Source organism: Pleurodeles waltl, chromosome 4_1 (genome assembly GCF_031143425.1).
Source record: "Pleurodeles waltl isolate 20211129_DDA chromosome 4_1, aPleWal1.hap1.20221129, whole genome shotgun sequence".
NCBI classification, from domain to species: domain Eukaryota; kingdom Metazoa; phylum Chordata; class Amphibia; order Caudata; family Salamandridae; genus Pleurodeles; species Pleurodeles waltl.
The window spans coordinates 993,157,503-993,170,588 of record NC_090442.1 but is presented as its reverse complement, the minus strand read 5'-3'; the positions used below and the strand labels follow the sequence as shown (position 1 = coordinate 993,170,588).

General features: G+C 44.9%; 1 protein-coding gene across 2 annotated transcripts in view; it reads right to left on the bottom strand.

Moving 5' to 3' along the window:
* The window catches only part of LAMB1 (laminin subunit beta 1), a 728,031-nt gene that overhangs the window by 117,056 nt on the left and 597,889 nt on the right, over positions 1-13,086 (bottom strand). For both annotated transcript variants that reach the window (XM_069229822.1, XM_069229821.1), the window contains 3 exons: positions 11,605-11,846; positions 9,194-9,397; positions 1,658-1,802 (listed from right to left, as the gene is read on the bottom strand). In XM_069229822.1, coding sequence (XP_069085923.1) covers positions 1,658-1,802; positions 9,194-9,397; positions 11,605-11,846 — 591 coding nt within the window. The remainder of the gene's footprint in view (positions 1-1,657; positions 1,803-9,193; positions 9,398-11,604; positions 11,847-13,086) is intronic.

Below are 13,086 nucleotides of genomic sequence, written 5' to 3'. Positions count from 1 at the left end.
CTCGGGCCCACCCTCCTGAACAGGGTTTTGGGGGCCTTTAGAAGACTCCTTATCTTTTTCTTTAGGCTGCCCTGCATCTTACCCAGGAAGGTGCGTGGGGTGTTTCGGGGTCAGTAACCCCTTTCTTTTGGTCACCCCCTCCATGAGACATTTTAGACATCCTAGTCTTGACCCAGTGGTCAGCCTTCTTCCCCAACTCCTGGGGAGAAGTCAAATCTAGGTCCACCAAGTATTGATGCCATTTTTCAGAAGTAAAGTTACTTAACAGAGGCAGCTTCATAAGTAAATTATAAAGCCCATTGTAGTCTTGCACCTTACTCCCTTTTAAATAACCATCAAGTGTTTTGACTGAAAAATCTACAAAATCAGCCCATGACTGACTCCAGATTTTTAGAGTATGACTGAACTTATTTCTATACTCCTTAGTGGTGTCCAAAGCCCTCAATCAGGGTATCCTTTATGAGGTCATAGGACTCAGCATCTTCCTCTGTCAGGAGTCTATCTGTGCACTTGTCTGAGAAAAGCTCCCAAAGTAGAGAACCCAAATACCTTTGGTTGAGCTTTCTCATTTTATAAGTCCTTTTAAAGACTGTAAACAATTTGGTGATGTCATCACCCCCAACATATTTGTGAACAGTCCCTTTGGGAATCTTATGGTTAAAAGATGCCTCCCTATTTATTTTGCTGCTAGCACCATTCATGGGTGCTAGATCCAATTAACCCCCTTCTCCCTCTATGGCCAAGATTTTGGACTCAAGGGCTACTCTTTTGGTTAGTCTCTCCAGTTCTAAGTCTAAATCCTCTAGTTCTTCTGTGGACCTGAGGAGGCCTGGCCTACCGCCAGGTAGGCTTTGGGGTTGAGATTTCTACTGTTTTCCTCTCCCCTTGGGTTACTGGAAAGGGAATCCACCGCTGGAGCACTGTTGTCAGGCTTATCCTCATTGTCTGAATCTTCCGCCATAGTGTTCTGCATTTTCTCGGAGTGTCTGGGCACTAACGAGCTCAGCAAGCAACTCCTGGCTTTATGCTTTTGTTGGTCGAGACCCAGGCCCAATTCTGCCAGGCTTGCAGGGGTCCTTTAGCTGCTTCAGACAAATATGCAGGTAAAGAGTGAAGTTAAGCCCCTCAACTCTTTCCTCTGAGGTGGACATGTTTTTAAAATAGTTGGGACCTTTTTAGGAAACCAACAAAAATTCTAAAGACTTCTAGGCCTAACTACTAGTACACTTCTGTATGTTGAAATCAAGGTCTTGTGCTACTGCTCTCAAAGAAAACTGCAAAACACAATATACCATGCAGGTTTACAAATGTAAAGAAACAGTTTAAAGATTCAACACTATTATTAATATTTGCGACCACTCGTGACATCTCATTAGGACCCCTTGTACCTAACAGATGCTTTGCTGGGTATTAACTAGCAAACACAGAGAGCAAGTTGGGAAATCTTTGGATGGAAAATGTTATCATCAGATGACCATGATGACACCAACTGGCGTTGGTTGCTACCACAGTTACCCTGCAGATTTCATGATAAGTTTACAGTAAAATATGTTTCATCACACCAGTGCGATATGGCTATATCCAGAGAAAGCCAGTTGCCTTTCATGTACTGTGTATAATCAATGTGTAATATTAAGAGGAGTAAAGTAACACTTACGCATTAGAAAGTCACGGATTTGCTTGATGAGATTCCGCAGGTCTTCGTTGCTTCGGTCCACTTTGTCCTTGGTTGCATTTGTTTTTAATAGAATCTCTTGTGCACTGCGCTTGGCTTCATCCGCCCTGACTTTTGACTCTGCAACCTAGTGGATGTATGTCATCAACATTAAGGTGAAGACGGCACAAAACTGACGGCTGGAAGTGCTTGCATAAATGTGAATCACTGATAACTACTCTTGTGCATTCAATTCCATATTGCATCAATCATTACAAACAGGGAGCAACCATGTACAATTCCACCTTGATTCCACCCCAAAAGGGTCCATTGACTGGAAAGAAAAGTACCTCACATTGAATTTACCCTATTTGGGTTTTATTTTTGAGGGGCAGCTTGAGTTCCTAGGATATACAGGTGCATTCCCTTCCCTTGCCTTTAAGGGATAAACGTAAGTACTGCAAGTATGGATGGTTTTGACCATGTATAGCTTTCCTGTAACTACATAACAGCAGTTTAAGTAATATATATACATACAGATTTATTAGATATTTAGATATGGGCTAAAGTACCTCAACAGTGCATTACAAGGATACTGCAAGTGACCAAATAGTTGGTGACCATATAGAAGCATGAGGCCGCAGATCATGTGCCTTTACAAGGTTGTGGAAGTCAAAGGTGACTTGGACTACCCTTTTTATATACGTTTGGGAGTATTTTATTTCTTAAAATCTACAGATGCATTTTTTCTTCATTCTTTACAGAACTGCCATGCAGCCCTCTTTCATGTGTAATGCTTTCAGCGAGTTCATTAACATGTATATTTTAAGCTAAAAGTAGGGAATGGCTAACAGTTTCACACAAGATATTGAACAGCAATTTACAAAAAACACATCTCTATTCATCTAAATGCTTTGAAAGACATTTTTTGTAATGGCTATCCATAAATTCAAAGTATCTTTTTGAAAATGTTCCTACCTACTTCTGCCTGCTCCTGTTATGCTGAAAATTGTATTTGTTTTATCAGTACTATATGCATGTTCTGAAAACCAACACAATTTGACTGTTCCTTAAAACTCTTCGTTTCACTATTCTGCTGAGCCTGTGCATGCCAAGATAGGGTGGCTGGTACTCTAGTAGAGGAATATGATATGTTTTATTCTCCCACGTTTAGGCACACAAAGACTGTGTCACAACCAAAGAGGAGCGGGTGAGAGGAATTGGATACGGTCCAGCACTCATTCTCCCTTGATGCACAAAATCGAAAAAGTGTCCACTCAGTCGGGCATCCCTGTTAGGGTATGTAGGAAGTTGGCTCTGTATGTGCTATTTCAAAGTAAGGAATAGCATGCACAGAGTCCAAGGGTTCCCCTTAGAGGTAAGATAGTGGCAAAAAGAGATAATACTAATGCTCTATTTTGTGGTAGTGTGGTCGAGCAGTAGGCTTATCCAAGGAGTAGTGTTAAGCATTTGTTGTACATACACATAGACAATAAATGAGGTACACACACTCAGAGACAAATCCAGCCAATAGGTTTTGTTATAGAAAAATATATTTTCTTAGTTTATTTTAAGAACCACAGGTTCAAATTCTACATGTAATATCTCATTCGAAAGGTATTGCAGGTAAGTACTTTAGGAACTTCAAATCATCAAAATTGCATGTATACTTTTCAAGTTATTCACAAATAGCTGTTTTAAAAGTGGACACTTAGTGCAATTTTCACAGTTCCTAGGGGAGGTAAGTTTTGGTTAGTTTTACCAGGTAAGTACGACACTTACAGGGTTCAGTTCTTGGTCCAAGGTAGCCCACCGTTGGGGGTTCAGAGCAACCCCAAAGTCACCACACCAGCAGCTCAGGGCCGGTCAGGTGTAGAGTTCAAAGTGGTGCCCAAAACACATAGGCTAGAATGGAGAGAAGGGGGTGCCCCGGTTCCGGTCTGCTTGCAGGTAAGTACCCGCGTCTTCGGAGGGCAGACCAGGGGGGTTTTGTAGGGCACCGGGGGGGACACAAGCCCACACAGAAATTTCACCCTCAGCAGCGCGGGGGCGGCCGGGTGCAGTGTAGAAACAGGCGTCGGGTTTGTAATGGAAGTCAATGGGAGATCTAGGGATCTCTTCAGCGCTGCAGGCAGGCAAGGGGGGGGTTCCTCGGGGAAACCTCCACTTGATCAAGGGAGAGGGACTCCTGGGGGTCACTCCTCCAGTGAAAGTCCGGTCCTTCAGGTCCTGGGGGCTGCGGGTGCAGGGTCTCTCCCAGGTGTCGGGACTTAGGATTCAAAGAGTCGCGGTCAGGGGAAGCCTCGGGATTCCCTCTGCAGGCGGCGCTGTGGGGGCTCAGGGGGGACAGGTTTTTGTACTCACAGTCTTAGAGTAGTCCTGGGGTCCCTCCTGAGGTGTTGGATCGCCACCAGCCGAGTCGGGGTCGCCGGGTGCAGTGTTGCAAGTCTCACGCTTCTTGCGGGGAGCTTGCAGGGTTCTTTAAAGCTGCTGGAAACAAAGTTGCAGCTTTTCTTGGAGCAGGTCCGCTGTCCTCGGGAGTTTCTTGTCTTTTCGAAGCAGGGGCAGTCCTCAGAGGATGTCGAGGTCGCTGGTCCCTTTGGAAGGCGTAGCTGGAGCAGGATCTTTGGAAGGCAGGAGACAGGCCGGTGAGTTTCTGGAGCCAAGGCAGTTGTCGTCTTCTGGTCTTCCGCTGCAGGGGTTTTCAGCTGGGCAGTCCTTCTTGTAGTTGCAGGAATCTAATTTTCTAGGGTTCAGGGTAGCCCTTAAATACTAAATTTAAGGGCGTGTTTAGGTCTGGGGGGTTAGTAGCCAATGGCTACTAGCCCTGAGGGTGGGTACACCCTCTTTGTGCCTCCTCCCAAGGGGAGGGGGTCACAATCCTAACCCTATTGGGGGAATCCTCCATCTGCAAGATGGAGGATTTCTAAAAGTTAGAGTCACTTCAGCTCAGGACACCTTAGGGGCTGTCCTGACTGGCCAGTGACTCCTCCTTGTTTTTCTCATTATTTTCTCCGGCCTTGCCGCCAAAAGTGGGGCCTGGCCGGAGGGGGCGGGCAACTCCACTAGCTGGAGTGTCCTGCTGGGTTGGCACAAAGGAGGTGAGCCTTTGAGGCTCACCGCCAGGTGTGACAATTCCTGCCTGGGGGAGGTGTTAGCATCTCCACCCAGTGCAGGCTTTGTTACTGGCCTCAGAGTGACAAAGGCACTCTCCCCATGGGGCCAGCAACATGTCTCGGTTTGTGGCAGGCTGCTAAAACTAGTCAGCCTACACAGATAGTTGGTTAAGTTTCAGGGGGCACCTCTAAGGTGCCCTCTGGGGTGTATTTTACAATAAAATGTACACTGGCATCAGTGTGCATTTATTGTGCTGAGAAGTTTGATACCAAACTTCCCAGTTTTCAGTGTAGCCATTATGGTGCTGTGGAGTTCGTGTTTGATGGACTCCCAGACCATATACTCTTATGGCTACCCTGCACTTACAATGTCTAAGGTTTTGTTTAGACACTGTAGGGGTACCATGCTCATGCACTGGTACCCTCACCTATGGTATAGTGCACCCTGCCTTAGGGCTGTAAGGCATGCTAGAGGGGTGTCTTACCTATACTGCATAGGCAGTGAGAGGCTGGCATGGCACCCTGAGGGGAGTGCCATGTCGACTTACTCGTTTTGTCCTCACTAGCACACACAAGCTGGCAAGCAGAGTGTCTGTGCTGAGTGAGAGGTCTCCAGGGTGGCATAAGACATGCTGCAGCCCTTAGAGACCTTCCTTGGCATCAGGGCCCTTGGTACTAGAAGTACCAGTTACAAGGGACTTATCTGGATGCCAGGGTCTGCCAATTGTGGATACAAAAGTACAGGTTAGGGAAAGAACACTGGTGCTGGGGCCTGGTTAGCAGGCCTCAGCACACTTTCAATTGTAAACATAGCATCAGCAAAGGCAAACAGTCAGGGGGCAACCATGCCAAGGAGGCATTTCCTTACAGGGTAGCAGAGGCCCTCACACACCAAAGTGGCATGCTTCATTATCGGACTGTGCTCCCACTGTAATACCCAGGGGGCCCTGCAGGAAACTGGGTTTTTTGTTGCAGTAGTCCCCCCCACTTTTTGCCTGGTATTTGTTGTGACTTTGAAGTGCACTGGGTTCCTGCTAATGAGGTTCCCGATGCCAGTGTTCCTTCCCCAAAAACAAGACAACTGGCAACTTGATCCCCAAGTGACCAGGCCTTTAGCACCTCTGTAAGTCCCTAGTAAGTGGTACCTCTGGCACCTAGGGCATGGGTACTATAGTGGGTCCCTAAGAGCTGCAGCACAGCTTGTGCCACTCTAAGAGACCCAGCACTAAACTTGTGCAAACTGTCACTGCAGGCTGCGTGACAAGGTGCTCTCAAAAGTGAAAACACAATATCACATACACTAGTGTGCCATGTCCCCTAACACTGCATGTAATATTTGTAATGCAGCCCTACAGCACCCCTTATAGCCCTGAGGCACGGTGCTTTATTATTATGGTCAAAATTAGTTTCTCAGCTACATAATGTCTTCACTCAAACCTATGGTGTTTAGTATCATACACTTGTATTAATAAACCCACACTGATTTCAGTGTTTGATTTATTAATACAAGCACCCAGATGGCACCTTAGAGGTGTATCCTGAAAACCTACCAACTACTGGTGTGCTATCTGACTGGTTCTGACCAGCCTACCACCACAGATGACCCCCAGGGGTGAGAGCGCACGCTCTCGGGTGGTTGGGAACAAAGCCTGCTCTGGCAAAGGGTGTTATACACCCCTTCCAACAAGATGACCTGTAAATTAGCATTCCATGGCAGAGCCCACTGCCTTTGGTATGCAAATCTGGCTTTTCTCAGAGGCGAGGGGATGCCGACCCTCCTGACCAGGGCCCATTTGGCATCTGGACAGGTGAAAAAATTAGCTATAAGGTGGCGTGTTAAACTTGCAGGCTAGACAAGCCACTAGGGAGACCTGAAGTGAACACAAAATTAGGAATTCCACCACCTTGAGTGCAATGGAATTAGGAATTCTAGGACAGGGTAATGCCCAGTCCCAAAAAGGAAGTGATTTAGGGGTTGTAGGGATCCCAGGGGTAAGTAGCCCATTGGCTACAACCTGCATTCCCCTTAACACCACTAAATTGAGTATTTAGGGGACCCCTGATACCAGGACTTCAGATTTTGATGGACACAAAAGAAGGAGTGGACAAAAATGACTAATGACCTGAGAACCCAGGAGTACGACTAACTTGGCGTCAGCCCCAATAGCCTGCCTGCTGCACCCGACCCTCTTGGAACAACCGACTAGTCCTGCCACTGTGCAGACTCCCCAAAGGCTGCCAGTGCTTTGATAATTTTCAAAGAAACTCCCATGGAGGAGAGCAGCTACTCCCCTGCAGCCGCAGGCACCAAGATAAGTTATGGCAATACTTGTGGTACCAGGCCCCTTACAGCAGCCAAGGCTTGTTGGGTCCAAATGCCAAGCAAAACTGACCTGTACATCGAGGGACTTCAGGGACAGTGGGTTCCACATGGTCAGTGACCCAGCGGGCCTGTTTGCCCCTATGCGGAAGAAACCAAGACAAAAGGAGTGCCTCTGACCTCTGCCACTGGACACCTTAAAGTGCCTGTGCACCCCTGCCCCACAGCCCATGTCCAAGAGAGGTGAATGCCGACCCTGCAAGGCTAAGTCCAATCTTGTGTTTGCCAAGACTGGACTTTGTCGCTGCCTGCAGCCTCCTTGTGCAGGCCCCCTCTATAGTGAGTGCCTCCGGTGACAGAAACCCAACGCCTCAGTACACCTCAGCACCTGGCCGCCTCGGCCTGAGGAGAAGAGGACCAAAGGCGGCCCCAGGTCCCCGGACATCATGAGACCTGAGCCCACTTGTTGGTTCAGCCAGACTGGACTTCCAGCCTCTTTCTACAGAGCCTCCTCCAACCGTGAATAACTCCATCATCGGATCTGATGCCAAAAGACACCACTGCACCTGAGCACCACAGCCCGCGAAGTGGACCAATGGTGTCCCTACATTCCAGAGGACCTAAAGGGTCAAGCCATCCGGTGGGTCCCCGGACTGCCCCCCCGGTTTGCAGCCTCTTCCTGACTGGACCATTCCCCATTGACGTGAATAGGACACCCAATGCCTTAACACACCTCTGCACAGGACGCTCCAGAGCCTCCTGAGGTGACCTGTTGGTGTGGCCTTGGACCTTGCCCCCCGTACTCACCTTAATACCCAGAGAACAGTCCTGTAAGTCGCTACTACTTGCCTGAATGCAGTACTTGTTTCTCCCCTTAGGATAACATTACCCACCCAAAAAGTGCATCAACTTTTGAAAACTGTAAAAATTCATAACTGAAAAAGTGCTTACCTGATTGTGATGATCTTGGTATATACATTCATATAAAAGTATGTGTTATTTGTGTGTGAAACACATGCTTAGCACTACCTTCTGATATGCCTAACTGCTCACTCACACTACCACTAAAGAGAGCTTTTGGGGTGTCATTTGTGCCTCTGTAATTCCTTTTTCAGAGATGTAAGGGAACTGTGGTAGACTTGGAGGGAGAATGATTAAAAACTGTACACAGAGATTGTGACCAGGTTGTGAGCCTCACACCGTCTTGTCCGAGGAAAAGTGGCCGCCTGCTTAGTCAACAGACGTTAAGAGGTCACTAATCACTTGTAACAAACTATTATAAGTGATTAGTGATTTAATTTTCCTATTATAGGTGTGCTCTGAAGTCAGAAGAAAATACAGGTGTTTATACATTGACGTACTCCGTTATTATAACTAATGCAATTAAACATAGTTTAATAGTGCAAAGATTCATACCATTCGTACATTCTTAAGCCAAAGATTTTCATATATAAAAGTCTAGTGCCTAGGTTCATCACAGTTGAGCCGCACTGTCAAAATCCTAATCCTTGGAGACCCCAGGGACAAGGCTACACTTTGGATGGCAATGTCCTGACTATTATTTTTTTTAACGTGCGATGTTCTCTGCCACCAGCATCACCGGCCGGCAGAGCACACCACCAGGTGCCCATCCAATTGCATGGAGGAGCCTACTGCTTCCACTGTTGATTCATTACTTTGTGTTTTACGTTGCTCTGTGGAGACAACCCATACAATGCTTGTAATAAAACCATTTAATAGCAGGTCCAATTCTGGGCCGGGTTACTGGGGCACGGGGAAGTAACCCAAAGTCTAGCTGGCATGTGGGGAAGAGAGAGAAACTAGAACCCATAAAAACTTTTTCCGACCACACTTGAAACTAGACCTCATTACCAGTATGAAGCAGCTTAATTGCATTTTAAAATGCCACTAAGTCCGAACTTTGATTAGTTCTGAGGTAGGCATTTTATGTTCACTCTCTAAGTACGCTTATGGGGACTAAATAATCTGCACTATAAAGACATTTGACAAAGCTTAACGGTCATGAATATTTCTGTTACGGTTTGAAAACGTCATGAGCTCTAAAATGAAAATGTATACTGTAGTAATAAAACCACTATTTACCATGTTGGAAAGTTGTTCCACTTCAGCCAGAGCTCCCAGAATCTCTCTATCAAAGTCCATAGCTGTCACCCATGCATTGCGAGCCACTGTGACCAAACCATCACAATCGGGCCCGCCACATTTTCTCTCGCCATCATCTGTTCTGCAGCTCAGGCCACCACATTTTGCATCTGCGCACAAAACTCCTGGTGGATTTCCACAAGTCTACAAGAGAAAAGGCTGCATGTCATGAAAACGCAATATAACATTAGCAAAAACAAAAAAGTTAACAGATGGCAGCCAATACTTAAAATGGCACAGAGTTAAAATGTTTTGTACTGATATAATGTAAACCGACTATTTTATCTATTTCAAGAAAAATGAGTTGCAAAGGTTTTAAAAGAATATTTTCCTCCTAGTTTGGAAAGCTACAAGGACGAGGCTAAATCTCCAGTAACAACTGGAAATGTTTGCCCTTTTAATCCTGCTAATGCAATATTAACAGAAGAAAGGAACTGGAACCTTTCAGAGAAAAAATGTCCTGACAAAGCTTAAGTATTAGTTAGGGAAAGCAGGGTGGAGGCTAGGTGGCGCTGTCATTTTCCAATATGCATGCTAAAAAGTCATCTCTGCAATAACAAAACATATAATTTATGTTTCTAAGTGGGAGTATGAAAAGCATACTGCCTATTCAGGGATTTCTTTATTGAAGTACTAACACCCAAAAACATGGTTTGTATGCGCTTATATGACAAAAAAATAAGATAAAATAGATTAAAACATCTGTACATAAAAGATGCACAATCCAAAAATACACGTGACACAAGAGTACATCTCAAATATACCTAAAACACGTGGCAAGATGCTGGCAAACCTAGGCCAGTTAATATTCAACATATTTATCTAAAACTGAGTTAAGTTTGGGTTTATTGACACTTATGGTGTTTAGTACCGTGCTGCATTCCCTGTTTCGTCTCCTTTAGTAGATGCACGTGCTGGAATCACTCTGACCGTGTTGTCTCTAAGGGGCTATTGTACTTATATATATGTCTGGTAGGCTGCTTTGGGTATTGTGGTATCCTGCCTAGCACCATTCCTGCAAGACTGAACTGGTGCATAAAGTGGGTGATGCATATGAAGTAAAGAAACTGAAGCAACTGGTCCGGTAACTCGGATTAGACTTCCTTGCTTGGGAATATTGTCCAAAAGATCATCTCACACATTGGCATGATCAATTTACTTTTACGAGGTCTCATCTTTGAAACTTGAACATCTCTGGCTTCAATTCGAAGCCAGAGCCACATTTTGTTTTCTTAGATGTTAACGTTATTGAATTATAATTATTGGATTGTACTCCTAATCAATTAATTAAAGTGATCTACACCGCTTCAACAAGACTACATCTTAATCAGTTTCAGCCACTCAGTCACAGGTTAATCAGTGTACAGTAGATACACACAGTGAATTAAAACATCACATTCATTTAAAAAACGATGACAAACTTCCAGTTTTCAGTAACATATAAGAGAGATTTAACATAGAAACTCAAGGATATTGAGTCAGAAAGTGGACCAGTTATGTTACATGCTATGTGCTGCTTGTTTCCAGGGCTTTGCCACAAAGCCGGCTCCTTCCCACACCAACACATTGTCTTCCGCAAAGCAGAGCAAGCTTATGGTAACAATGAGAACAGGCTGGCTTTAATGGTACTAATATTCCCATTCACTTCATTTGACTTGAATGGTAAAACCCTTCCAACTTTCGCAGCTTGAGTGGACACCACCACTCTAGCTATTCCTATTGTTAATAATTTTGCTGAAAAATGGAAAAAAGATTTGCCACTTTTCAAGTTCAGCACGGATTGCAAATGTTGCTAAAAACACATTTGAAAGTGCCCAGAGTGTACACATGTTGTTGATTGTGAGAAAAGCTAATTCAGAAAATCATATGGACCAGTGTCCATTTGCATCTTTTGGCAGAATGACTCGAGGCCAGTATGTCCCTAAATCCTAAGGCATCCACTGTAGTGTTGCGGTATTGGATCTACTCATCGGTATTGTTGATTCCAGAGGGAAGGGTCTGCGGCCACCAAAAAATCTGCACACGTCTGGTACTCCCCGGTACTCTTATGATAAGAAGGTTGGGTAACAAAGGTCAGGGGGTTCGTGATAATTTATGAAATGTCATGAAAGTAAGAATCTGTAGAGTAAAAACAACTATTATAAACATGTTAATTATTTCGTTTAGGAGCAGCTGTGGGCACTAGGGAATACAGAAACTGTAGGAGTTAAAAGCACAGCAAACTTCATTTGTTGAGTTGAATAGAACAAAATCATACAGAATATTATTATTTATCCCGGTCAATGTCATTGTAAGTTTGCAAGAACAGGCATATTTTTGTACTGAAGATACTGTGCATTAAAGTAGCATACTTTTTCAGATAGTGCGGAAAGGTCCAGACTCTGAAGCTTGCCGCCAAGCTCGTCCAGGAGCCTGGATTGCTCCTCTTGCTGTTCTCCAAAGCTCACAAGTTTTTTAGTTATAATGTCTTCCGCTTCTTGTCGCTTGGCAGCAGACTGCTCCACAAAACTGCCCGGGTTCACAGTAGATGCATTCACTTTTTCTTCCGCCTCCACAGAAATTTTGTAGTAGTTATTTATACTATCCACAGCTCCTACACAACAAAAAGTCTTAGTTAGGCATTGCTTCCCTAGGTGGGCACATTACAGACAAACCTTCATGCAATTGACAGGTTACTCACAAAAAGATACGTGCACAGGCATGGCCCATTGTTAAGGGCATAGGGGCCCCATGCCCCCAGTTTTTTACCCAAACATAAAGTGCCTGTCAGGCTGAGCCAAAGGTCAGCCTGACAGACTCCCCCTGTTTGGGTCAGGCAGCCAAGTGCTGTACATGAAATAAATTCACAGGCTCCTGGCTGCCTTAGCTAAATTGTTCCCAGCTGAAGATTTCACAGCTCTGTAGGCGTGGCCACCTTAGCCCGGCAAATCGCTGAGAGGTCCTCCCCCCTGACGACGAGGGACCATGTCACAGATGGACTCAGTACTGGGTACTTCAGTTTTAAGCCATGATGTGCCATGGGATGACTGTCCATCAGTAATGCCTCGTTACACAATGGGGTGGGGTCAGCAAGTCTCACTGACTCCATCCTATTCTGTGACCAGTAATGGAAGGTCCTGCTCTCACTGGGTGGCCCACGACAAGGTCAACCAATGAGAGGAGGTGGCAGTCTCTTCCCCCATCATCCAAGGACCACAGAGGCTTCGCTCTGGCCACCTGCTATCATCGCCGGTGCCAGTAAGATTTTTTATTTTTTGATAGGTGTGTGTGTGTATGCGGGAATGTATGTATATTTGACACGCCTTGCTGTGAACGGGTCTGTGTATGTGCTTGTGAATGGATGGGTGTTTGTGAGTGTGCATGTAGATGAGTGCGAGTGTGCGTGGTCCTGCTTAGACAAATTACCGGCCACTACTGTATGTGCACACTTTTAAGATTCATTAAACACTTAGAAAAAAGTAAAAATACATAAATTGCATCTGCTTGTGTGGCAATTGCATGAAGAACCAGCTAAAGGCTTTGACTGGTGTAACTAACTATGGATATGAGTATGTGGTATTTTTTTAAAACAACTAATACTATTATATTCAAGCAGGAACATTTAAAGTGAAAACAATTATGAATGAACTTCTATGAATATTTACAGGTTATATACCATGTAATGACTAGTGCAAGTCAAGAGGAATTTAACTGAGCACTTTAAAATAACATAAGATACTTTATTACAAATACATTTTGCGTAATTTTTAAGACAGGTTTTTAATAACTGCCATATCAAATCTATTTTACTGGAAACTATCGCTTATTAGCACTCCCAAGGATGATATGTGGGT